At 47.5% G+C, this 24,047-nt stretch overlaps 1 protein-coding gene and 1 pseudogene across 1 annotated transcript; both read left to right on the forward strand.

The window, feature by feature from the left end:
* Positions 1 to 97: 97 nt before the first annotated feature.
* On the forward strand, positions 98 to 15,817 carry NDUFA8 (NADH:ubiquinone oxidoreductase subunit A8). The gene is made up of 4 exons (XM_066365607.1): positions 98 to 254; positions 7,024 to 7,187; positions 10,602 to 10,767; positions 15,506 to 15,817. Exons 1-4 carry the CDS (start codon positions 102 to 104, stop codon positions 15,641 to 15,643), a joined length of 621 nt encoding a protein of 206 aa, XP_066221704.1. The 5' UTR covers positions 98 to 101; the 3' UTR covers positions 15,644 to 15,817.
* LOC136396349 (small nucleolar RNA U3) lies at positions 6,156 to 6,264 on the forward strand (annotated as a pseudogene).
* Positions 15,818 to 24,047: the final 8,230 nt, after the last annotated feature.

Genomic DNA, 24,047 nt, shown 5'->3' on the forward strand with positions numbered 1-24,047 from the left:
AGGATGGGCGGAGCCGACGCAGCGCACAACTTCCTGGCATTGCGCACGCTCTGTGGCTCGCAGATGGGCAGAGCAGTGCGCCTGCGTGCCGCTCGCTGCGCATGCGCAGACTCCAGGTGGCCCTTGCCGGTCGAAAGGGGAGTTCAAGGAGACGAGGGCGACGCGGCTGCGGCTGCCTCGTCTGGGTCGGGGCTACAGACATCATGCCGGGGATAGTGGAGCTGCCCACTTTGGAGGATCTGAAAGTGGAGGAGGTGAGGCTCGCCCGGAGGACAGGCATGCGGGGCGCAGGGCTGAAGCTTCCCGGGCTTGGGCCCAGTCCTGCGTGGATTTAGCGGACCCTGGGCTCCGGACCCCCCAACCCCATGTCCTCCAACACATATGCAGGTCAAACCTCGGACGCTCCTTCCTCAGCCCCGGGAATCGCCCCGTCTCAGCCCGCAGTGGCTCGAGAACTCTTTCCCGTAACCCCCCCGGCGACTTGTTTCATTACGGGAGTAATAGTGGTACTTTTTATTAGGCACCAGCCAGCACCACTTTACTTACTTTATGTCACTTACTACTCACACCTCCCTGCGAAGTAAGCATACAACCCTGGGTGCTCACAGTCAAGGGAGACAGTCACCTTAAAGTAGCATCGTCAGGGCAGAGTTCGTTAGAATGGAGGCAGAAAGCTGCCAAAAACGGAGGTGGCATTGGAGAGTGAAGTTGCTAACAGCCCCGAGAAGGTGTTCGGTAATAGGACATTTAAAGAATGCAGTTATTCAAGAGATACCGTTTGAATAACTACCATATGAATATACAGTGGAAAACAAGAGGATGTCCCTGCCCTCATACTGTTTATAATCTAATAGCGAGGCAGACACACGAAGAGGCAGTGGCAGTACAGTGTCGTTAGTGCTATGGGAGGTGATGACAGTATAATATAAGTACTAATTACAGCACACACGAACAAGCCTTTTCTAGATGTCAGGCGGATTTACCTGTATTAATTCGTCGAATCCTTCCAGCAACACTAAGGAGAAGGATATAATTCGTGTCTCCATGTTGAAAGTAAGGAACTGGCCCTGAGCGAAGTGATTTGCCCAAGGTCACAGAGCTAGCAAGCAGTAGAGCAGGCATGTGGACCCAGCTCTGATTTTTAAAAGCCATGCTTTTTAACTACTGTATTTTGGGCAAAAGCTCAAAATAGCAAGAAGGCTTGGCAGCACCTTTTCTGTTTAGGGAGACAAACTGCTGATAGGAAGCAGCAGTTGCTGAGCCTGGAGAGGTACCAGGGCTGAAGCAGGACTGGGAAGCAACTTCCACAAGGCCAGACTGAGAAGTTTGCACTTTATCCTGTAAGTGAGGTGATGAGGAGAGGTGGAAGGGTATAAGGCAGAGGAGTGGCAGATTGGGATAGAAGAAACATTAGGATGCGCTGGAGGGAGAGCAAGGGCAAGACTAAAATTTTTGCGCCAGTACCTATATCCCAGGCACTGTGTGAAGTATTTTATCTGCATTGCTTCACTGAATCTCAGATGCCTGTGAGAAGGGCAACTGTTATTTTCCTCTGATGAAGAAATGTTTAGTTGTGTTCAGGGACCTTACACTAAAGAGACATTTACTAAATGGTGGGAGGTGTGTACTGCCAACAGTCAGTCTTGTTTTTTGCTGCCCGGTGGAGATGGCTTACTCTCAAGTTGCTGTGTTTTTCATTAGAACTTTAATTTGGTTCAACAAACAACTGAGGTTGTACTTTCTGCAAGTAGTCTGTATCTGGAATAAACTTGCCTTTCGGCTTCACACAGTTAAATTGAGAAACAGATAGTCACATAAATAACCAAAATATCAGTATATAAGACAAAGTATAATTAAATGCTATGGAAGAAGGGCAGACATGATTTAAGAAAAGAGAGTGGCCCTGGCCGGTTGGTTCAGTGGTAGAGCGTCGGCCTAGCGTGCGGAGGACCCGGGTTCGATTCCCGGCCAGGGCACACAGGAGAAGCGCCCATTTGCTTCTCCACCCCTCCGCCGCACTTTCCTCTCTGTCTCTCTCTTCCCCTCCTGCAGCCAAGGCTCCATTGGAGCAAAGATGGCCCGGGCTCTGGGGATGGCTCTGTGGCCTCTGCCCCAGGCGCTAGAGTGGCTCTGGTCGCAATATGGCGACGCCCAGGATGGGCAGAGCATCGCCCCCTGGTGGGCAGAGCGTCGCCCCATGGTGGGCGTGCCGGGTGGATCCTGGTCAGGCGCATGCGGGAGTCTGTCTGACTGTCTCTCCCCGTTTCCAGCTTCAGAAAAATAAAAAAAAAAAAAAAAAAAAAAAAAGAAAAGAAAAGAGAGTAAGAGTTGAAGTAGCTTAATTCTAGGCCCAACTGCTTGGTTACCTGTTTTAGTCACTTTTAGCATTTGCAGACACAGCTATTTTATTTGTAAGATGAAGGGATTTAATTCTGTGAGTCTATAAAGGGAACAGAGAAAGCAGTTCTTGGGCATACGGTAAGAATTATAGGCAGAGTTGGAGCAAAGAGCTTTCTAAGCAAGGGTAGGACCTTAGCAAAGGTGAGGAGATGGGAAGAGGCAGGGGACCAAAAATGGGTCCTGGGACCAGGGAGTTCAGTGTTCTGAGAGAACTGCACGGAGTCCCTTGTTGAAGTGTTGAGAGTAGAGGGCTGGAAAGGTAGTTTGGGTCCAAACGGCATTGAATACACCATAGAAAGTTTAGGCTTTATGCTTCTGTTAAACCTGAATCCTTCAAGGGGTTTGTGCTAATTTGTTTCAATAGCAGGGTAAAATAAGACTTGTCTTTTAGACGGATCACTAACAGTTCTGTGTAAAATGGATTGAAGAGAGGACAAGAAAAACGGAGACTAGTTTTGATGGCTCTTGAAATATTTGAGGAAGGCCCTGGCCAGTTGGCTCAGCGGTAGAGCGTTGGCCTGGCATGTGGGGGACCCGGGTTCGATTCCCTGCCAGGGCACATAGGAGAAGCGCCCATTTGCTTCTCCATCCCCCCCAATCCTTCCTCTCTGTCTCTCTCTTCCCCTCCCACAGCCAAGGCTCCATTGGAGCAAAGATGGCCCGGGCGCTGGGGATGGCTCCTTGGCCTCTGCCCCAGGCGCTAGAGTGGCTCTGGTCGCAGCAGAGCGATGCCCCGGAGGGGCAGAGCATCGCCCCCTGGTGGGCAGAGCGTCACCCCCTGGTGGGCGTTCCGGGTGGATCCCGGTCGGGCGCATGCGGGAGTCTGTCTGACTGTCTCTCCCCGTTTCCAGCTTCAGAAAAATAAAAAAAAAAATAAAAATAAAAAGAAATATTTGAGGAAGATATTAATGACCCCGCCATAATTGGTGACTGTGTTTATAGAAGGAAGAAACAAATTTGTTTAGAATTGATCAGACTTATCAATAGCTTAGGTATCAGAACAGGAAAGGTTGAGGAATCAGTGTCACATTTGCAACCTGACATTAGGACTGAGGAGGCCAGGGGAAGGAGCAGGTTTGAGACTTTGGAGTTACAACACACCCTGGAAAATCTTTGTACACATTGGCAATTTTCAGTAAAAATACTAGCTCATATTTATAATGTGCTTTCTATGTGCTGGGCACCATTCTTAATATATTAACCCTAACAGTTCTATCAAATAGGTACTATTATCTCTCATTTTGCATGAATTAGTAAAATATAAGACAGTATAAATTAAGTACTATAGAAAAGGGTGCAGATACGGTATAAGGAAGAGAGAAAAGGATGGGAGGACTGGTTGTAGATTGTCATTCTGCCTCCCTTTCCACACCTGCAGACGGATAGGAACCTGCTGCGCAGGGAGGCTGTTGTGAGGATAAGTGGGGAAGGACGTTCTGCGTTCTGGGAGACAAAGGGAGCTGAATGAACTTGCCAGGGTATTCATGGTGAGCAGCTGTGGGAGGATGTTGTTGCTGTTGGAATTCATCAGTCTTAGTGAGGAAGCAGGTGAGGGGAGACGGTGACATCGGGAGCTCTGCCCCCGCAGTGATGGTGTGCTAATGGGAAGAGGCCTGGGTGGAGGTCACAGCCTCTGGATTCCAGATCCGTGGTTGCCACCGACCTGCTGTGGCATCTTGAGCACTTGTCTCTTTTTCCTCAGAAGAGATTCCATGTGTGCCTCTCATCCTTCATTTCCCCGTGACAGTGTGTTTTATATGCTCAGCAACATGGCTGTACCTAGGTTTTGGTAAGACCCCGACTTTGTAGGAAAGTAAAACAAAGAATACCGTAGTCTTTTGGGGCATGATAGCTATGATGGGATCTGAGTTATTAAATCAGCCATTTAAAGGTGTTTTAAGGCATTTGACAAGGAAGTAAATATAACTAGCTTTATTTTAAAAATATTGTTTTAAAAAATATTTGTGTCTTGATTTTTATTCTCCCAGTTCTTTAGAGATACTATAACAAGTGTGTGTACCACTTAACCTAAACAAACTCTTATTTTAAAAAATTGATACAAAATTTAACACATTAAAAAAATTTTAAACAAATATTAGCATTATCATGGCAAATTTCACTTATCATAAATAAGTAATTGCTTTGATAATTTTTTTTCCAAGTTGAGAGAAGGGGAGATTGACAGACTCCCACATGCACTCCCATCGGGATCCACCCAGCAACCTCCATCTGGGGCTGATGCTCTGCCCATCTGGAGCCATGCTTACAACCGAGCTATTTTTAGTGCCTGAGGAGGCAGCTCCGTGGAGCCATCCTCAACACCAGGGGCCAATGCACTAAAATCAATTAATCCATGGCTGCAGGAGGGGAAGAAGAAAGAGAGAGAGAGATGGGGGAGGAGAGAGATGGAGAAGCAGATGGTTGCTTCTCCTGTGTGCCCTGACCAGGAATCAAACCTGTGATATCCACATGCTGGACGAATGCTCTACTACTGAGCAAACTGGCCAGGGCCATGCTTTGATAATTATAATAATTGTAATATTAGTAGACATAGTCATGACCTTATTCTTAAAGTGTGTAGCTGAATTACTCTCTTCATCTGTTTCTGCCTTTTATCTTCGTAATAATTTAAGCTAAGCTGAGTGTAATTCACAAAAAATAAAATTGTAAAATTTTTGTTATAAAAATAATAATTATACAATCCTCATACAAATATCCTTAATAAAATATTTGCCATTCAAATTTAGTAGTATCTTAAAGCAAAATGCACTATGACAGGCTAGATTTCATTGCTAGGTACAATGAGTCAGTTTTAGAGAATCTGTTAATGTTTTCTACATTACATGTATAGATTAATGAATAAGAAACCTGGCCATTTCAGTCTTTCCTGGTGGAGAAAACAACAGTAAAACAAAACCAACTAGGCTTAGAAAGAAACATTCCTAATGAGGAATGTCTGAACAGCCACATCCCAGACACCAACAGCAAACGGCTTCCCAAACTCTGCTTTAAAGTTTAGAAAAAGCCGTGGATGCCTGTTGCATTGCTGTTCATCTGTATTATCCTGGAGGTTTTGGTCAGAGCAATAAGGGAAGGAGAAGAAAACAAGGATAACTATCAGGAAGGAAAGGAAGCAGTTTTTATTTGTAAATGGGAGTTTTTCCATGAACTCTCTTTAGCTTTGTATCAGAATGGGCAGTAGTTCAGTAACATATGGCTAGAGAGAAGATACAGTGTACAAATAAGCAGTAACCAATGAGAAAATCTAATAGGAAAATAAAACCCTGTTCATAGTCTCAAAAATGTTAAAATACTGAGGAATAAACAAGAAATGTGCAGGGTTCCTATATGAAGGAAACTAATTTTAACTGAAGGGCATAAGAATGACCTGCATGAGTGGCAAGACATACTGGGTTCTGGAGAAGAGGGCATAATTCATGTGTTCTTACCTCTGTTGTATCCCTAGTACCTGGCACAGAAGTGAGTGCTACACAATTACTTAAGCTAGACACTATTTTGGGTGCTGGTGAACCTTAGTAAGCGTTATAGTTTCATTGTAGTTTGACCTATTGATCTGTGTTGAAAAGCTCCCCACCCTCTTGGACCTTACGTTGTAGCTGTCACACATAGGGTGACCACTGATGCCAGCTTATATAAGATGAGTAAGAAAGACTCTCCGAGGAGGTAAATTTGAACAGAGACTTGATAATGTAAAAGTGCCCCTTTCCTTCTAATTTAATATGTAACTAAACTTAAAGACTATACTTTCAGGGATCATTTCTATAGTTCGTAACTAAACTTAGTGCAATTCCAATGCACATTTTGGGAGGAGGGGTGTGGTATTCATCTGGAAGAATAACCAGGACAATTTTGAAAGGAAGAATAATGGGAAGGATGGTCCTCTCAGAAAATGAAATGTTCTAATGAGTTGCAGTAGTTAGGACATTGTGGCGCTGGCCCAGGGAAAGACACAGAAAAGACCAGCAGGACCGCCGCTGCGGCAGCTGGTGGATAGGCTGGCCCTGCCTTCCCTGTGAGCCGCCGTGACCACCCCGTGTTCACAGGGAAATGTACTGGAGTGCATGCGAGGGCGGAGAATGACACAGACATAGGGGTCGCCGTTGTGAGTGTACTCTAATTTTTTTAACAATTCACACATTTTAATAATTTATCATTAGTAATAACTTGCTGGACTCCGTGCTCATGCTCATTTGTGATTCTGCAGATTTTATATATCTTTTAGATATTATCTAATCTCTTATATTCTGATATTCCCTTACTTCTCTTCCTGGAGAGGAGACTCATGGGAGCTCCCGGAGGTGGTTTCTCCCATAATGTCCCAGAAGCCTCCATCTTTTTCGGAGCTCTGCTTCTGTCAGAGAGACCCAAGGATTTAATTAGGGCTGCCATTCCCGTAGATTTACATGGGGGTAGCAACGTCAACCTAATGGGATGGTTATGAGGGTGCGGAGCGCCACAGCTGAGATGTGAAAGAGCTTTGTGATCGCCAAAGCAGATGATCAAAGCTCGTTATGGCATCCCTCTGTTTTTTTCCAGCATGAGGTGAAGTGATGTCCTGGTCACAAAACAATGTTGTCTTTCTCCCACCGTTCCTTTCCCCAGGTGAAGGTCAGTTCTGCTGTGCTTAAAGCTGCGGCCCATCACTATGGCGCTCAGTGCGATAAAGCCAACAAGGAGTTCATGCTGTGCCGCTGGGAGGAAAAGGACCCGCGGCGCTGTTTAGAGGAAGGCAAGCTTGTCAACAAGTGCGCTCTGGAATTCTTCCGGTAAAAACCCTGACCCGTGGGTGCCTGCTGGGATGACCCATCGAGGTGTATGCATCTCAGTGCACATCCAGCTAGTTAAAGGGAAGGAGCATTTTAATGACTAATTTTAGTATGCAGCACAAGGTTTTGAAATCAGATGAACAAAAGTAAATACACAATAACTGATGGTTATTTTTGTTATTTGTTTTTACTGTTTGGCAAGTTCTTTAATCCTAATGAATCTCAATTTCCAAATTGTAAAATAGTCTTATACAGGATTGTTATGACAAATTTGAAAAAGCTCATCAAAGCAGCTTAGCATTTGCTAGCAGCTATCACTAGATTGTTTCCATCACTGTGACTGCTAAACACACAATTATCATGGAAAGAAAATTGTGTTTGTTCAGAGTCAAGTTTTTGGGTAGGCCACTGTACTTAATACTATAAGTAAAAAAAACCAACTTGTAATTGTAGAAAATTTAACAGCCATATTAATCACATCTCTATTGAAGGGACAGGAACTTAACCCCGAGGGAACTGGCTCATGCGCCTATTAAGTCCAGAAATAAGACCAGCATCAGACCAGGCTAGATTCAAGGGCTTAAATCATTTCACAACAACTTGGTGTCTTTTCGCCTCTCTTCTTCCTCCAGTCTCTTAGTTCTGCTTTTTTCTCTGTCAAGCTCATTTTCAAAGACACTCTTTCCTTGCAGTAGCACAAATGGGCACCAGCCACCCCAGGCTGCTGTGCCACTTCCTTAGCAGCCATAGGCAGAAAGTGCGAGTTCTCCAGTAACATGAGCAGCGGTCCCTGGGCAGAGTCGGATTGGCCTGGCTGGGCAACTCATATGCATATCTTTGAATCAGTTGTGTTGCAGGAGATAAAATGCTGTGATTGGTCAGGCCTGAAGCAGGACTAGGCTTAGATACATCTAAACCAGTGGTCCCCAACCCCCGGGCCGCGGACTGGTACCGGTCCGTGGGCCATTTGGTACCAGTCCACAGAGAAAGAATAAATAGCTTACATTATTTCTGTTTTATTTATATTTAAGTCTGAACGATGTTTTATTTTTTTTAAAAATGACCAGGTTCCCTCTGTTACATCCATCTAAGGCTCACTCTTGATGCTTGTCTCGGTCACGTGATACATTTATTCATCCCACCCTAAAGGACGGTCTGTGAAAATATTTTCTAACATTAAACTGGTCCGTGGCCCAAAAAAGGTTGGGGACCACTGATCTAAACCACATTGCTGAGAATAGGGGGGGGTTGTTTCCCAATGAAAAATTAGAAGGATGTTACAGAAGGGTGGGGAGTGGCTGCTGGCTAGGCAGAACCCACAGATGTCCACTGTGACGTTAGAGGAAAAAAATCAAATCTTGTCACATAATAGCTGCTTTTCTTTTTTGTTTCTGCTGTCTTTGTCTATATGCAAAGATATTTTTGTGGTTAAAGTCATAGTGTGTTTACATTTTAAAATTTATTTTTCACTTGAAACTGTTGGGAACATTCAAGTTGATGTATTATCTTCATGATCATCGTTTTTACCAGCTATATAATATTCCCTCAGTGGATAAACCAACCATACCTGACCAATTCCTGTTATTAAACATCATTATTGACTCCAGCTTTGATTTCTTTAGATAAATTTGCAATGATTACTTTTGTGTGTGGATCTTTTTTATTTTTAAATTAAATCCTTGGCATAAATTTCCCAGCAGTGAGATTATCTTATTAAAAGGCTTTGAATATTTTTAAGTTGAGTAACTTTATGCTGTCCTTAGTGTTGTGTCTTGATATACCTCACCAGCATTGTATATTGTTTAAATATTTGGTAGGTACAACATGATATTCTTGCTTGAATTTGCATTGATTTCATTGCTAACATTGTTTATTTTTAAATTTTTTTCTTTTCTTAATAAGAGTTGATTTGAACCCAAACTGACGACAGTGCTGGGAAGCAAGATCTCAATTGCTTCCAGATTTTTTATTTTCTAAGACAGTGGTTCTCAACCTTTCTAATGCCGTGACCCCGCAATGCGGTTCCTCATGTTGCGGTGACCCCAAACCAAAAAATAATTTTGGTAGCTACTTCATAACTGTAGTTTTGCTACAGTTATGATTTGGAATGTAAATACCTGGTATGCATTATGTATTCTCATTGCTTTAGGCGACCCTGTGTTTTGGTCGTTCGACCCCCGCCGGGGTTGCGACCCACAGGTTGAGAACTGCTGTTCTAAGAGAACTTTGAAAGGCATTTCTCATTTGGCCGAGAGGGAAATGTTCAGGTTTGACAAATTCCTGAGGTACTTATGTTGCTTGTTGTAGGCACTGGTAGGAAACTGTTGGGCCAGGGCCTGGACTGAGGGCTTGCAGGCCTTCTGCTGCCGCAGCATTTGGAGGGATACAGAACTCCCATTGGAAGCGGTAGCTCACTACTAGAGTGGTTCTCAAGGTGAGGTTCAGCGGGTGCAGTGTTGTGCACCATGGCATTCCGACTCAGTAGAGCTAGAGGTGAGTCCTCGAGGTAGGGCTCTGGTGGTCCTTCCTTCCTGTCACACACCCTGCCGTCCCCAAGATTATACTCAGAATATCTGAAAGGTTATTTGGAAACTGCTACCAGTGGAACTGAGCAGGAATAGGAAGCAGAGACTTCACTGTGTATTCCGTGGCCTACCTCTGAGCTTCTTCCTGAGCCGTGGTAAATAAGGCTCCTGTGTTGAGTGTAGCTAGATTCTTGGAGTGTGACAAGGAAGTGGTTCAAAATTATTCCTTTGGAGGTGGTCTGCATTTCTTCCACAGCCTCAGATATGGCGTTTGTTCCACGGCCTCAAATACGAGTTTTACATAATATGAGTTTTACATAAATAATGGTATTTTGTTCTTGCTTTAGTTTGCATTTATTTGATTACTAAGAAGGTTGAATGGTAAGAGAAGGGGAATTCTGCAAAATAATTGAGGCTTATCCTTTCTATACACAAAAGTTACTTGTTCAACTATTTTAGTGGTCACAAAATGAATTAATATGCTATGCTACTTTTCTTGAGAACACCAAATATAATTTAATTTTATTACTGACAATAGTCATCTCTGTTTTTGTTTGGTGCGTTAATAGAATGGGAACCTGGAGCTGTTGAGGAGGGTAGGGCCGTTTGCCTCCCCAGTGAATGCTCCCAGGACCTCCTGCTTGGTCGTTTGTGTATTTACTTTTATAATTCCTTTTCCTCCTCTTCCATTATCTGTCCCCTCTGACTTCTGTCAGCGTTCCCGTCTGTGAGTATGCCTCCGTCTCCTCTAGATTTGCTAAGCTGATACTCTAGAATTGGCTCTAAAGAATAAATAGGCTCCAAGTGTGGAGTCTGCACCAGTTTTCCCCCACGTTTCAGGTTCTCATTGCTTTGCGAAGGGCTCCCCTAACCCAGCCCTCTTCTCTAGGCAGATAAAGCGCCACTGTGCAGAACCTTTCACCGAGTACTGGACCTGCATCGATTACTCCGGCCTGCAGCTCCTTCGTCGCTGTCGCACACAGCAGGCCAAGTTTGACAAGTGTGTGCTGGACAAGCTGGGCTGGGTGCGACCCGACCTGGGAGAGCTGTCCAAGGTGAGTGATGGCCTACTGGTGGGCTCGCTCTCTCACTAAAGGGTGGCTAGAGGCCAGAGATGGTCAGGAAAGGGTCCTCTGAGGACAGGTCTGATGGGAGAAATCCATATTGAACAGGTTAATTAGGGAGTGATTATACACAGTCCCGAAGGGAGTTTATTTCACAGACGTACTTCTTTAAATAGACCTTGCAGCCTGTGCAGATTTGTTTGTGGTTAAATAGCTAATTGAAGAACAGAAGGGAGTAGATGAGGATAAACAAAATGTTAGGGGACACACTGTCAGCTGAAAACATTGGTGTTCTTGTGCAATTCCTTGGGGAAGTAGGATCAGGGTTAGGCCAGGTTTTTCAGGAACATACCTAAGGTAAAAAGAAAAGTACATGCCTGTGGTTTAAAAGGCATGTTTGGCCCTGGCTGGGTAGCTCAGTTCATTAGAGTGTTCTCCCGATGCACCGTGGTTGTGGGTTCAATCCCCGGTCGGGATGCGTGCAGGAATCAACCAATTAGTGGAATAGCAAATCAATGTTTCTCTCTCTTCCTCTCTCTAAAATCAATCAATCAGTAAATAAAATAATAATAATAAAAAGCATCTTTTCTTATCCTTTCTCCTGTGTTTCCTGTCTTGGTTGTGATACCACTGTTGAAACCTCAGCTAGAAACCTGGAAGTGTTTCTGCTTCACTTCCCACTCTCTGCCTTTATACCATTATCAGTTCCTGTAGATCAGGTTCCTGGAGGAAACTTTGAATCCTCTCATTGTTCCTACTTCGTGGACAGCAGTTCCTAACCTGGGCTGGGGGATTCCAAACTGGGACAGGAGGTGGATCAATTTGCATTTTAGAAGGCAGCGCATCCTCTGAAATCACAGAATTTAGAAAATAATCACACCATCATGATAGGCACGATCTGTGTGAAAAAGAAATGTCACTTTCGTTAAAAAAAACTTTCTAGGGGTTCCCTCTTGCTTGCCAGGTGAAGCATCCCCTCCATATCTTGGCATAAGAGGCCTTTTCTGACCTGCCCCATCCCTGCTTCTTGAGCCTGTCAACCTCCGTTCCCTCTGGGACAACATATGTAGCACGGCATGGAGGAAAGACTCGGGTTTTGAATGGAGACAGATAGTAGATTTGAATCTTGGTTCCACTACTTAATTTATTTGGGATCCTGAGCAAATTGCTTAAAATTTCCTGTCATATCAGGTCTATAAAATGGACCCTGTATTAATCCCTAGTTTTCTGTGAGGATTAAGCGAGAGAGTGTATGTATGGGAGTCTCCAGCCTCATGCCTGGCACACAGGTCCGCGGTTACTGTCCGTTCCCTTCTATTGGTGTATCGTGTCTGTGGATACTTGGGTCTTACGCTTGGCATCATAAGTAGAGGAAGGGCTTAGCAATTTGTTTTTGTTCTTCTCTGTCTTATTTTACTTCGGATGCCTTCTTTTGCTGCACAAAATTATGTTTAATAGTTGATAATTCTAAGTTGGAAAGTGGTGGAACTTACATATTTAATAAGAAAAACTACCTTTTCCCATTTGTATCTCTCGTGAAAGGAAAATCAATAAATCATGCTGTTAAGAAAGCATGTTTATTCCAGAGTCTTTGTGTTAATATATTTTTTAAAAGTATTGTTTTCTTAACTCTTTTCAAAAGTGTATTTCTTTAAGAAGATTATCGCCCTGGCTGGTTGGCTCAGTGGTAGAGCGTCGGCCTGGCGTGCAGAAGTCCCGGGTTCGATTCCCGGCCAGGGCACACAGGAGAAGCGCCCATCTGCTTCTCCACCCCTCCCCCTCTCCTTCCTCTCTGTCTCTCTCTTCCTCTACCGCAGCCGAGGCTCCATTGGAGCAAAGATGGCCCGGGCGCTGGGGATGGTTCCTTGGCCTCTGCCCCAGGCGCTAGAGTGGCTCTGGTCGCAGCAGAGCGACGCCCCAGAGGGGCAGAGCATCGCCCCCTGGTGGGCGTGCCGGGTGGATCCCGGTCAGGCGCATGCAGGAGTCTGTCTGACTCGGTCTGACTGTCTCTCCCCGTTTCTAGCTTTGGAAAAATACAAAAAAAAAAAAGAAGAAGATTATCGTCTTTAACCAGAATAAAATCAGTGGCCAATCTCTTTCTAGAAAGGTGGTAATCAGCTGGACAAAGCCTAACTTTTGGTCTCATTCACTTTTGCGTCCTGCTGCCTCTGAAGTGCCCTGCCATCCTGTCTAGTCTCAGCTCAGACGTCATGTCCTTGGAGGGGTCCGACTTCCCAGGCAGAATTGCTCTCACCCATAATTCCATCATCCTCATAACGTTAATATTGAAAATAACTATGGACCACCTGTTATATATATGCCAGGCACTTTATTTATATCATCCTAATAACCTCTGAGCCGATAGCCCCAATTTAGAGAGGAGAAATGGAAGGCTAAGTAGGCTGCCCAAGGTCATTTACCTAGGAGTTTATTTGACCACATGCTACTCCTCCTTTATTCTTCTGAGTGTGGCATAGAAGAGGAAGTTGTTGTATTGTTCTTTCCACAGCAATTTGTCTTTCAAAGGGATCCTTTTGTTACTCTCAGTTTGAGAAACATTTTTTTCAATTTATTTCATAGATACCTTGAATTCTTTAAAGGAGCTTCAAGTGAGAGCTGGAGATTTGGAATTACTCTATCCAGCAGTAGAGAACCGTTAGTGGTCTCTAATTATATCAGAGAGATGAGAGCACTGTTTTAAAAACAAACAAAAGACTACTCTGGATTTGTAGTCAGAGGACTCGGGTTCCAGCACCAGCTCTGACGTTGACCATGTGCCCTTATCTTGGGCCAGCCTCCCTGTCCTCATCTGTGAATAGAGATGATAATGCCTTGTAGGGTGGGTCTAGTAATGATCATTCGTTGTGCATCAAAGGTCTGTTCATGAGAAATGTCTTTGAATTTATCCATATAGGAAGACTCACCTGGTCATACTACGGGGAGTGACTTGGATAACCGGACTGTTACTAACCGTGGCCTGTGTCTTCTCTACACCTGTTTTCTCATCTTTAAAATGAGAACAGTTTTCTGCTGGGTTACCAATGAAGATTTTTGTGACCATCGGGGGATAACGTGGTGTAAACACCGTCCACCTCCCTCCCTGTTCCACAGCACAGTGCCCCACCCTCTCTCCTGGCCTGTTGGCCCGGCTCACCACCTCTGGCCTTGCCATTGTCCGGTTTAGCTCTAACCCAGGGGTAGTCAACCTTTTTATACCTACCGCCCACTTTTGTATCTCTGTTAGTAGTAGCATTTTCTAACCGCCCACCGGTTCCACAGTAATGGTGATTTATAAAGTAGGGAAGTAACTTTACTTTATAAAATTTATAAAGCAGAGTTAAAACAAGTTAAAGCATATAATAATAATTACTTACCAAGTACTTTATGTCGGATTTTCGCTGTTTGGCAGAATAAATCTTTGTAAAACAACTTACTATAGTTAAATCTATCTTTTTATTTATACTGTGGTTGCTCCGCTACCACCCACCATGAAAACTGGAACGCCCACGAGTGGGCAGCAGGGACCAGGTTGACTACCACTGGTCTACACCTTTCAGCCTGCAGATGTGACGAGTTACTTCCCTGCTTCAGGTTCCTGTTGGGTTAAAATTCAACCACCTTGCGTATCATTCAGCACCCTTCATCTCCCGGGCCATGCCCACCAGTCGATCGTGTCATTGAAAAAGCACTGCCGAGCATCAGCCTAGCGTGCGGAGGACCCGGGTTCGATTCCCGGCCAGGGCACACAGGAGAAGTGCCCATCTGCTTCTCCACCCCTCCGCCGCGCTTTCCTCTCTGTCTCTTCCCCTCCCGCAGCCAAGGCTCCATTGGAGCAAAGATGGCCCGGGCGCTGGGGATGGCTCTGTGGCCTCTGCCTCAGGCGCTAGAGTGGCTCTGGTCGCAACATGGCGACGCCCAGGATGGGCAGAGCATCGCCCCCTGGTGGGCAGAGCATCGCCCCTGGTGGGCGTGCCGGGTGGATCCTGGTCGGGCGCATGCGGGAGTCTGTCTGACTGTCTCTCCCTGTTTCCAGCTTCAGAAAAATGAAAAAAAAAAATTAAAAAAAAAAAGAAAAAGCACTGGCTTAGGAGTACACAGGTCTGGCTTTGAGAGCTAGCCAGGTGGCCCCGGTGAGCTCAGGGTGTGAGAATGAGCTGGAATAATGTGCCCAGCCTCATTGCGACAGCACTGGGCTGTGGTGGGGCCCCGCCTCCCTCCACTCTCCACTCTCATTCTAAAGATGGCCTCTCTGCCTTTGTTTGCTTGGCATGTCTCCCCCTCCCCAGTCTTCCTGCTGGCCCCTGGCCATCCTTCAAGATGAAGCTAAACGTTGCCCCCTCAGAATGGCCCGGGCCCCCGGCCGTCAGGGCGGGTTAGGTGTGCAGAGTCCTTGCTCCCCTAGTACCCGGTTCGCGTCTCGGTTACGGCGACTCGATTAGGATGTCTTGGTTGCTTTTCTTGTCCCTCACTAGACCGTGAGCCCTTGTTAACAGTGTAGATCTTGTTCCCTTCTGCGTCCCTAACTTCTGCCATGGGAGTGACCCAAAGGAGCTGTCTTAAATGTTTACTCGGGGTTAAGTGAGTCTGAGTGGGGTTTGCTGGGGCTTCAGAGGAGAGCCGTAGTTGGGGCCCAGGGGCAGAGAGGGGCGGTGGGAGGGCAGGGGCGTCCATGGCCGCTCACTGCCCCACCCGACTTCACCTTTGCTTCCTTCCTCATCACCCCTCGCAGGTCACCAAGGTGAAAACGAATCGACCTTTACCGGAGAATCCCTATCACTCGAGACCGAGGCCGGAGCCCAACCCTGAGGTGGAGGGAGACCTGAAGCCTGCCAAGCACGGCAGCCGCCTCTTTTTCTGGACCTCGTAAAGATGGGTCCTTGGCCCACACCCGGTCACGCGCCCAGACGGCGGGGGATGAACACTCACGCGGTTTGCATCGGCTGATAGAGCTCTTTCCGGATCACAGACATGAACAGAGTTAATTTATGTGGTTTGGCAGTTATTCTATACCATTTCCTGGCCATTAAAAATTTAAAGGAAACAGTTGTATTTTATTATGTTTTATGTAACCTTTTGGCCTTTAAAGATGACTTCCCCTTGCTTTTTCTTCTTGTGGTCCGGCCTGTTTCTCCTTCTTTGCTGTAACTAGGCGCTCGCCAGTGTAGCAGAGGAGCCCCGCTAGGTCACAGAGAAGTGACGCTTGAGGACAGGCTTTGTTACCTGAGACAGCTTCTTGGGCTGTTTATTCAGACATTTGGAGTCTACTCTTTCCCACCCAGCCTCTCAAATCGATTTCCCTAAAGGTCATACAGGGAAGTGTCCAGGATCGGAGAATGAAGAAAACCGAGCCTGTGACTCAGGCCACGGGAGGGGCCTCCTGGCTGGGTCCTAGGCAGCCGGTCTCGCTGAGAGTGTCTTAAAGAACCAAACTTCCACCACTTCCCCTTGATAGCCCATCCTCAAGCGTTACAACCCAGATGTTTTTCCTGATAGACCAGGGAGGTGGAGGCTGAGCTCTGGGCTCCAAAGCCAGGAAGTTGGGAGGTCTGAGTGTCAGTTCCAACCTTGGGTGTGTTCCTTAACCTCTTGCAAGAGGTTGAATTTGAGGACAAACCAAAGGGAACGTGCTTATCTACCTCCTGGGCAGGTTAAAGCCACAGTATTTATAAAGCTCTGGTTCACAGCATGACTATGTCTTTATTTTCCCTTTCCTTCAATTTCTTTTTTGCTACTAGGCTATTTCCCCTACATCTGACTGGTCTTAAATTGCATATGACCATTTCAGTTCCCTGGGCGTTGGTTTCCAATACGTAGAGCTTAAAAAAGTGAAATCATTGTATAGGAGTCTAAAGGCCTTTCTCCCGGTCTAGGTACTTGAGTGGGGAGATGCTGGGAGGCCGTGTGTGGATGAGGTGTCGGGCCTGTGGCTCCGTGTTAGAACAGTAAAGACCAGGCCTTACGTGGTCGGAGTTCCTCCTGCCCCCACCCTGGTTGACCCCACAGTTTGGATCATTTTGGGTGACCCTTACTCCTACCTGTTCTGCAAACGTTCCTTTGCTAGCTGCCTTTGCCTCATTCTCCAATTTAATGCAGAAAAATAACAGGTTCTTACATTTATAAAACCACTACGGCAGCATCCACGGACCTCTGGTGGCCAGGTAGTTGGAAGCCACCTCCTGTGGGGAAAGGGTGAGAGTGGCCGCAGGTTGGCGTTTACATGACACCTCAAGTGATGTGTTGCTTCCTAGACTCTGCAAAGGAAGCTGGGACTTGCTTGCGTCATGTGCCTGTGCCAAGTGCTTTACGTATGTCACCTTCAGTGCTCAGAGCCCTTGAAAGAGATTCTGTTACATGTCATGCCCGTTTCATAGATGAAGCACTAAGCTTGGGCAGAGGTTCAGAAGCCCCAGGCTTAAGTGGGATGCAAATGAAGATGGTCTGGTTCCAATGGCCACACTCTTGTCCTTCGGAGTCATTGGTGGCTTTTGGCCTTGGGTGCAAACCAACGAATAGGGCCACTGACATTCTATACGTGAAGCGGGTCCAGGAGGCGAAGTGCCTAAGCTGAGATTTAAAACCAGACTCACCTGATTCCAAAGCCCATGCTTTTAATACAGGCCGCTGTTTATAAGGCCCCGGGAGATGGTGTTACCATCACGATCTGGTTCAGCAGTCTGGAGTAGGCTAACGCTGCTGGTCTGTGGACCGCACTGGACATAACAAGGGGGTAAACCATACTGTCTTTCCGAGTGCAGAATCCATGTCTGGCTATCCTGCTTCAATGTCCGGCCCTGGGCACTTCCCGAGTATTAGTTCACCTCTTTAGGATCAAAGCAACAAGTCCCGAACTGTTAATGTCTTCAATTTCAATTCTAGGCTGTCTTCACTTTTTCCCAAGTTGGACAGCAGTTCTTGCCTTCTCCCCACTCCTCACCTTGCTTTGGATTCCTTGAACAAAGAAACTAACTTTTGGCTTTCCTGTATTCTTGATAGAATTATACTGCATCCTAGGACCAAAGCGTCTAAGATAAAGTTTCTAAAATCTATCACAACCAATGCATCTCGCAATTTCAGTAAGTACAATTCGGAAGGCGTTCGCGTGCAGGATCCCCGAGCAGGGCTCCAGATAATAGAGAAACCTTCCTGCTTGAGAGTAATGACATTCCCAGAGGAACTCTAGCTGCCCTTTCTCTTCGGCCCAGCCCGTTCCTGTCCTCCTATCTGAGCGAGTGGCGTCTCGCGCTTCCAGGGTCAGGACAGGAGACGCACCTTGGAGTCCTTCCGCTCGCTCCTCTGTGTTCCAATCCAACACCGAGTCCTGGTGAGTTCCTTCTGTAATCTCTCACACCCGGACTTCCTCCTTATCTCCCTGCCGCTGTCCTCGCCTGCTTTTGTCCCCTTGCCTGGATTATTAATGCTCCTTCCGAGTCAGCCTCCTGCCCGTCTCGTTCCTGTCTGTCCTCCGCTCACTGCACGTGCCTCTGCTGCTCAGAAACCTTCGACCTTCGGCGGCTCCTTGCTGGCATTTGGACGCTCCATAGCTCCGTAGTCTGGCCTTCGCCTAGCCCCCACCCCCATTGCCTCACTTCTCCTTATCATGTACCCTATAGTCCACCACGTGGTGTTTCGCAGGAGTGTCGTCCACATTCCCAGCCTTCACTAACGCTGCCATCCCCTCGGCCAGGAAACAGCCCTTTCCCCATCTCTGCCTCTTGGAAGTCTACCCATCTCTCAAGGCAGTCACTAGTGCTGTCTTCCCCAGGAAGTGTCCCCTTCCTACAGCCAGACGTAGTCTTTCTTGCCCCTTTGTTTCCGGGGCACAATATAGCATGCGAGTTGGGCACCAAGGCTCTGGCGTGGGGCTGCCTAGATCCCAACTCAGGCTCTGTCCTTTAGTAGCTGTGTGATCCTGGGTGAGCTACGTAACCCTTCTGCGCTTTATTTTCCTCCCTTTAAAATGGGGAACAACAAGAGTACTGACCTCCCAGGATGCCGTTGAGAATTGAATGAGCTATACACATGGAATGCTTAGTACAGTGTTGACAGATGACAATTGTTTTTTTGTTTGTTTGTTTGTTTTTCATTTTTCTGAAGCTGGAAACAGGGAGAGACAGTCAGACAGACTCCCGCATGTGCCCGACCGGGATCCACCCAGCACGCCCACCAGGGGGCGATGCTCTGCCCATCCTGGGTGTCGCCATGTTGCGACCAGAGCCACTCTAGCACCTGAGGCAGCGGCCACAGAGCCATCCCCAGCGCCCGGGCCATCTTTGCTCCAATGGAGCCTTGGCTGCGGGAGGGGAAGAGAGAGACAGAGAGGAAGGCACGGCAGAGGGGTGGAGAAGCAAATGGGCACTTCTCCTGTGTGCCCTGGCCGGGAATCGAACCCGGGTCCTCCGCACGCTAGGCCGATGCTCTACCGCTGAGCCAACCGGCCAGGGCCAGATGACAATTGTTATAGCACCCTATTTGACTAAGACCTGTCTTGACCGCTGGGCCTCAGTCCTGTGAGATCTGGACTTGTACCTTATTTCTATTTCTATACATTAGTGCCCAGCACATGACAGACACCCAGGAGATGAGCAACTCCACCAGGTCTATCTTTCCAGAGATCATCCAAACCCTCTCCTTGCCACAAGACAGCAAACCCTAATTATGTAGAAATAGGAGAGATTCTTGGAGGTTAAGTTGCCATCTTTGTAGGTATCAAATACCAACTGAAATGCTTTGGGTATAATAAAAGATGTATTCTTATGGCCATGAAATAGATCATGATATACTTGGGTTTAAATGTTTTTTATTATTATTGATTGATTGATTTGAGAGGGACGGAAAGAGAGAGAAAGGCATTCATTTCTGTTCCACTTAGTTTTGTGTTCACTGGTTGCTTCCCACATGCCCTGGGGGATCGAACCTGCAACCTTGGTGTTTCCAGATTACTCTCGAACCAACTCAGCTAATCAATCAGGGCCTATACTTGGGTTTTAGAAAGAACCAGTAGTCTCTACCACACAGGAAGTCTCAGTTTGGGGTTGTGACATCTTTGTGTGTTTCAATCATTAGTAATATGTGTCCCATATAATTTGTTTTAATAAGATGTTGACATTAAGGAACTTAATTACTCTGCAGAAATAAATTGGAACAGATTGAAGAGATTAGGGACAGGTGAAGGCAGACGCCCCCAGCTTCCTATCTGAGAAGCGGTCTGTCTAAGAAACAAACGGGGGCCGTCCGGTTCCAGTGGCCACACTCTCGTCCTAAGAAGTCGTGGAGTCTCAGCCTTGGACGCACACTGGAATTGCCGTTAAATTCTTACTCCCACCCCAGGGATTCTGGTTCAATTGGTGTGGTGTGGCCCGGACATCTAGATTTTATAACAAATAATACGACTTTTGCTCGTTTGTACTCAAATAGTCTTTCTTCAGTGACAGAAAAAGGATATGGTTGCAGCTAGAACCATGGAAATCCACCGATTAACTCATTAATTCATTGGGCAAATATTTTTCTGCCTGCTAGGTGCCAGCGACCGCGCGAGGCGTGGGCGGGACAGGGCGGGCACCGCATGGGGCTTCCGTGTCGTGTCGTGGTGCAGGCGGTAGCTGGGGAAACGCAGAAACAAGGTGGTCTCAGGTTGAGGTAGCCCTGCACAGGAACCAAACGGGGTTCATCTGAGAGAGAGGAGCAGGGGCATGAGGGAGGGTGTGTTTAGGTAGAGAAGCCATGGAGGCTCTCTCCAAGGAAGCGGGGTTTGACCTTCCTCCCGAAGGGCAGGGCGCAGAGGAGCCAGCCAGTGAAAGGAAGAGTGTTGCAGTCTGAGGGAACAGCAGGAGCAAAACCCTGAGGCAGGATGGGGCTCAGGGCTTCGGAAAGTCTGGCCGGAGTGTGGTTTTGTGGGTACAAACCCAAGGCAGTTGTAGCTGACTTCCCCCTGTCTTTAATCTGAGGGGGACACTTCCTGACAGGTGTCTCCACACTGCACTGGAGACAGTTCACACGGCTCAGTGTGACAGTCAGTCTCGCCAGAGTGTGACACAGAGCCCTCCCGCCTCCTCTCCCACGTGACCCCCCACACTTGACCCAACCCGAACTCTCCTCTGTGCCACTAAGACATCTCGCCTTGCCCTGTGCTATGTCCTCTGCCTGAAAGGTCTCCCCACTTCTTCTCGGCGAACCCTTCTCTGGAGGTGCAGCTCAATGCCCCTCCACACCCCCAAGGTAACTGATGTCTTCCTCTGTTCACGAGCCTCTTACGTATTCCGGCCCGTGGACTCAGGAGTGAAAACCGCATCTTGTCTTCTGTGGTGTCTACCCCTTCACCGAGCAACGGCTGAGAGATGGTGCCTGGTAACGGTTTATTGAATGAATGTTACCCAGCCATGGCTTCTCCAGAAGAGAGGAGCCTAGTTCAGCACTAAAGGAGTATCCCTCCGTGCAGAATGAACACAAGGGTGTTTTCTACTCAGAGGCTCGGGTTTCCCCTGTAATGATTATCAGCACTGGCGGGAGAAGGGAACCCTCAGGGGTTTTTGTTTCGTTTTGTTTTGTTTCCATTTTTTTTTTCCACAAAGAGCCCCCAAATCCTCATCATGGCCTTGGTAACAATTCCATCTGTGAATGGAGGGAGGATGCAGAAAAGGTTCGGCTCTGGTGATAAGAAATACAATTGCATGCTGGTATTCCTTTAATTTGAGGGTTGAATGTAAATGAAGCAGACATGCCCTTTCTGGGAGCCTTGTTTTCATCAGTTCTGCTCCTCCGTGGGAAGCGCGGGAGCTGGAAAGAAAAGAGGGGCGTGCTCCTTTCACTTGCCTTCCGGAACTGAGGGGGCGCGTGAGGCGACCGCGGTTTGATGTGCGGGCCTCATTTACTGACTTCTGTATTTATTTAGACTGTTGAACGTGCAGCACCTTTATGTTGCTGGGGTGGTTTCCAAGGATCTGAGGTTCCCGGTGGTGAACTCAAACCAGAGAAAGAACTTGCAAGAAAATTCTTGAGCAGCTTTTCTTCCATGCCAGTGTGATGGGCAGCAGGACCGCTGGAGGAGGAAGCGGGGGTCCCGTTTCTGGCCCCATTTCTGACTTTGTTATGTGACCTTGGCAGAACACTCTCCCCTCTGAGCCACTTTCTTTAGCTGTGACATGAAGTATTGGGCCAAGATGGTATCGAGGCTGTTTTCCACGCCAAGGTTGCTACGAAACGGTTTTGTTGATCTTCTTGAGGTAGTTCTATTCACCTGGGCAGTTCATTTTGGAAATTTCATTAAAATGAGCATATCGGGCCCTTGTGGTTTGTTTGTTTTTTTAAGTCACCCATCCTGACATTTAAAGACATGATATGCAAGAGGTTCAGGGATGTTGTCATCCATTTCCCTCATCAGAACTCGTTTCGTGTAACTTTCTTGCTATTTGAGGCTGAGTTTGCTCAGAGGATTATTATGAAGGCTTTGATCTTAAAAGTCAAAGGAGAGAGAAACCCTTTGGAGATCAGCACTAATTAAACCGCTTTCTGATTGGGCTAAGGCTGGTCTAAAGCCCTCAGCCCTCGTAGGCTCGGGCTGGCAGAGGCTGCAGGCTGGTACTGTGTGGAGGGCTGGCGTGGGGAGGTTCATCTGTGGAAACAAACAGCAGCACGGCGAATACTGGAGGGGGGCTCAGTCGGAAGCCGACAAGGCAGGCGTGAGTCAGAGAGTGGTTGGGAGACAAACATATACATATTAACAGCAACATCTGCAAAGGCTGTGAACAGGCAGTGTGAGGAAGGGAAAATCAGAATGGCCAGGAAACACAGGACAAGATGTGTCCCCTCATCAGCAGTCAGAACCATGTAAACTAGAGCTACAATGAGATACCACTTTATTAGTTCAGCAAAAACGTCTACGGTTGATAACATCAAGCATGCATCCAGATGTGGGGGAATGGGTATTCTCTTACCTTGCTGGTAGGAGTAGAAACCCACACACATCATGTTTGGAGGCCAGCTTTCTTTTTTTTTTTTTTTTTTTTTGTATTTTTCCAAAGCTGGAAACGGGGAGAGACAGCCAGACAGACACCCGCATGCGCCCGACCGGGATCCATCCGGCACGCCCACCAGGGGCGATGCTCTGCCCACCAGGGGGCGATGCTCTGCCCCTCCGGGGCGTCGCTCTGCCGTGACCAGAGCCACTCTAGCGCCTGGGGCAGAGGCCAAGGAGCCATCCCCAGCGCCCGGGCCATCTTTGCTCCAATGGAGCCTTGGCTGCGGGAGGGGAAGGGAGAGACAGAGAGGAAGGAGGGGGTGGGGGGTGGAGAAGCAAATGGGCACTTCTCCTATGTGCCCTGGCCAGAAATCGAGCCCGGGTCCCCTGCACGCCAGGCCGACGCTCTACCTCTGAGCCAACCGACCAGGGCCCAGCTTTCTTCACCCATCAAAGCATAAGGCATGTGTACCATCCCACACCTGTAAAAACGTATGCTACAGGAGTGCCGATTCAAGTATTTTAAAATGAGTACAAGGATGTGCATTGCACATTGTGTGTAGAGATGGACACATGGAGAGAGACAACCTAAATGTCCATCGGTAATAGCTGAATGAGTTGCAACAGTCAGGCGATGCAGTCCCGGGCAGCTAGTGAAAAGATTGGGGAGACTTTCTATCAACAGGAGCAATGTCTGTGAGATATGGCTCCCTGGTGGTCAGATTCCAGGGGGATGATTGGTCCACAGGTCTACCTGTCTTTCTCGAGCGGCTCAAGGACAGGGACTGTGCGTATTTTATCTCTGGGAGAAGCAGAATTAAAACCGAGACCTGATTCCCTCCAAAACCTGGGGCCGCTGCTTTATTCCAGGCCGAGGCATTGGTGTGGAGCGGGTGAATGCGCAGCTGGACGTGAGGGTAGGAGGAGGGACAGGAGAGAGGAGGGGGGGCGTGGTGACTTGCCCAAGGCCACACAGCTCTCCACGTACTGGGCCAACAGAACCCAGTCGGCTGCTCTGTGTGGCGACTAATGAGACGGCTCCGTCCTCCGCAGGACCGGAGAAATACGTTCTTCACTTCTCCAAGGTTCCGTTTCCTCCTCTGAGAAATGAAAGTGACAACAGTGTGGCTCTGTCGACTTGGCCACAAGAAGATGGCACAGCGCCTGGGACCACGTCAATGTGCAATAAATGTAACCCCCCTCCAGCTGACAGGTGCGCCCAGCAGCGGGGGTGACTGACCAGCTGGAGGAGGCAGCAGGTTTTCCAGAGAAACAGGAGGGGGGCTGATGGAACACGAGTCCCCTGGAAGGCAGCCCC

This window comes from Saccopteryx leptura, chromosome 2 (genome assembly GCF_036850995.1).
Source record: "Saccopteryx leptura isolate mSacLep1 chromosome 2, mSacLep1_pri_phased_curated, whole genome shotgun sequence".
In the NCBI taxonomy this organism is placed as follows: domain Eukaryota; kingdom Metazoa; phylum Chordata; class Mammalia; order Chiroptera; family Emballonuridae; genus Saccopteryx; species Saccopteryx leptura.

Bases quoted from the DNA above. Each gene is read 5' to 3' on its own strand.
- NDUFA8 (XM_066365607.1), top strand. From the start codon at position 102: ATGCGCAGACTCCAGGTGGCCCTTGCCGGTCGAAAGGGGAGTTCAAGG. The intron at 255-7,023 runs GTGAGGCTCGCC...TCCTTTCCCCAG, and splicing joins AGGATCTGAAAGTGGAGGAG to GTGAAGGTCAGTTCTGCTGT. The intron at 10,768-15,505 runs GTGAGTGATGGC...CACCCCTCGCAG, and splicing joins ACCTGGGAGAGCTGTCCAAG to GTCACCAAGGTGAAAACGAA.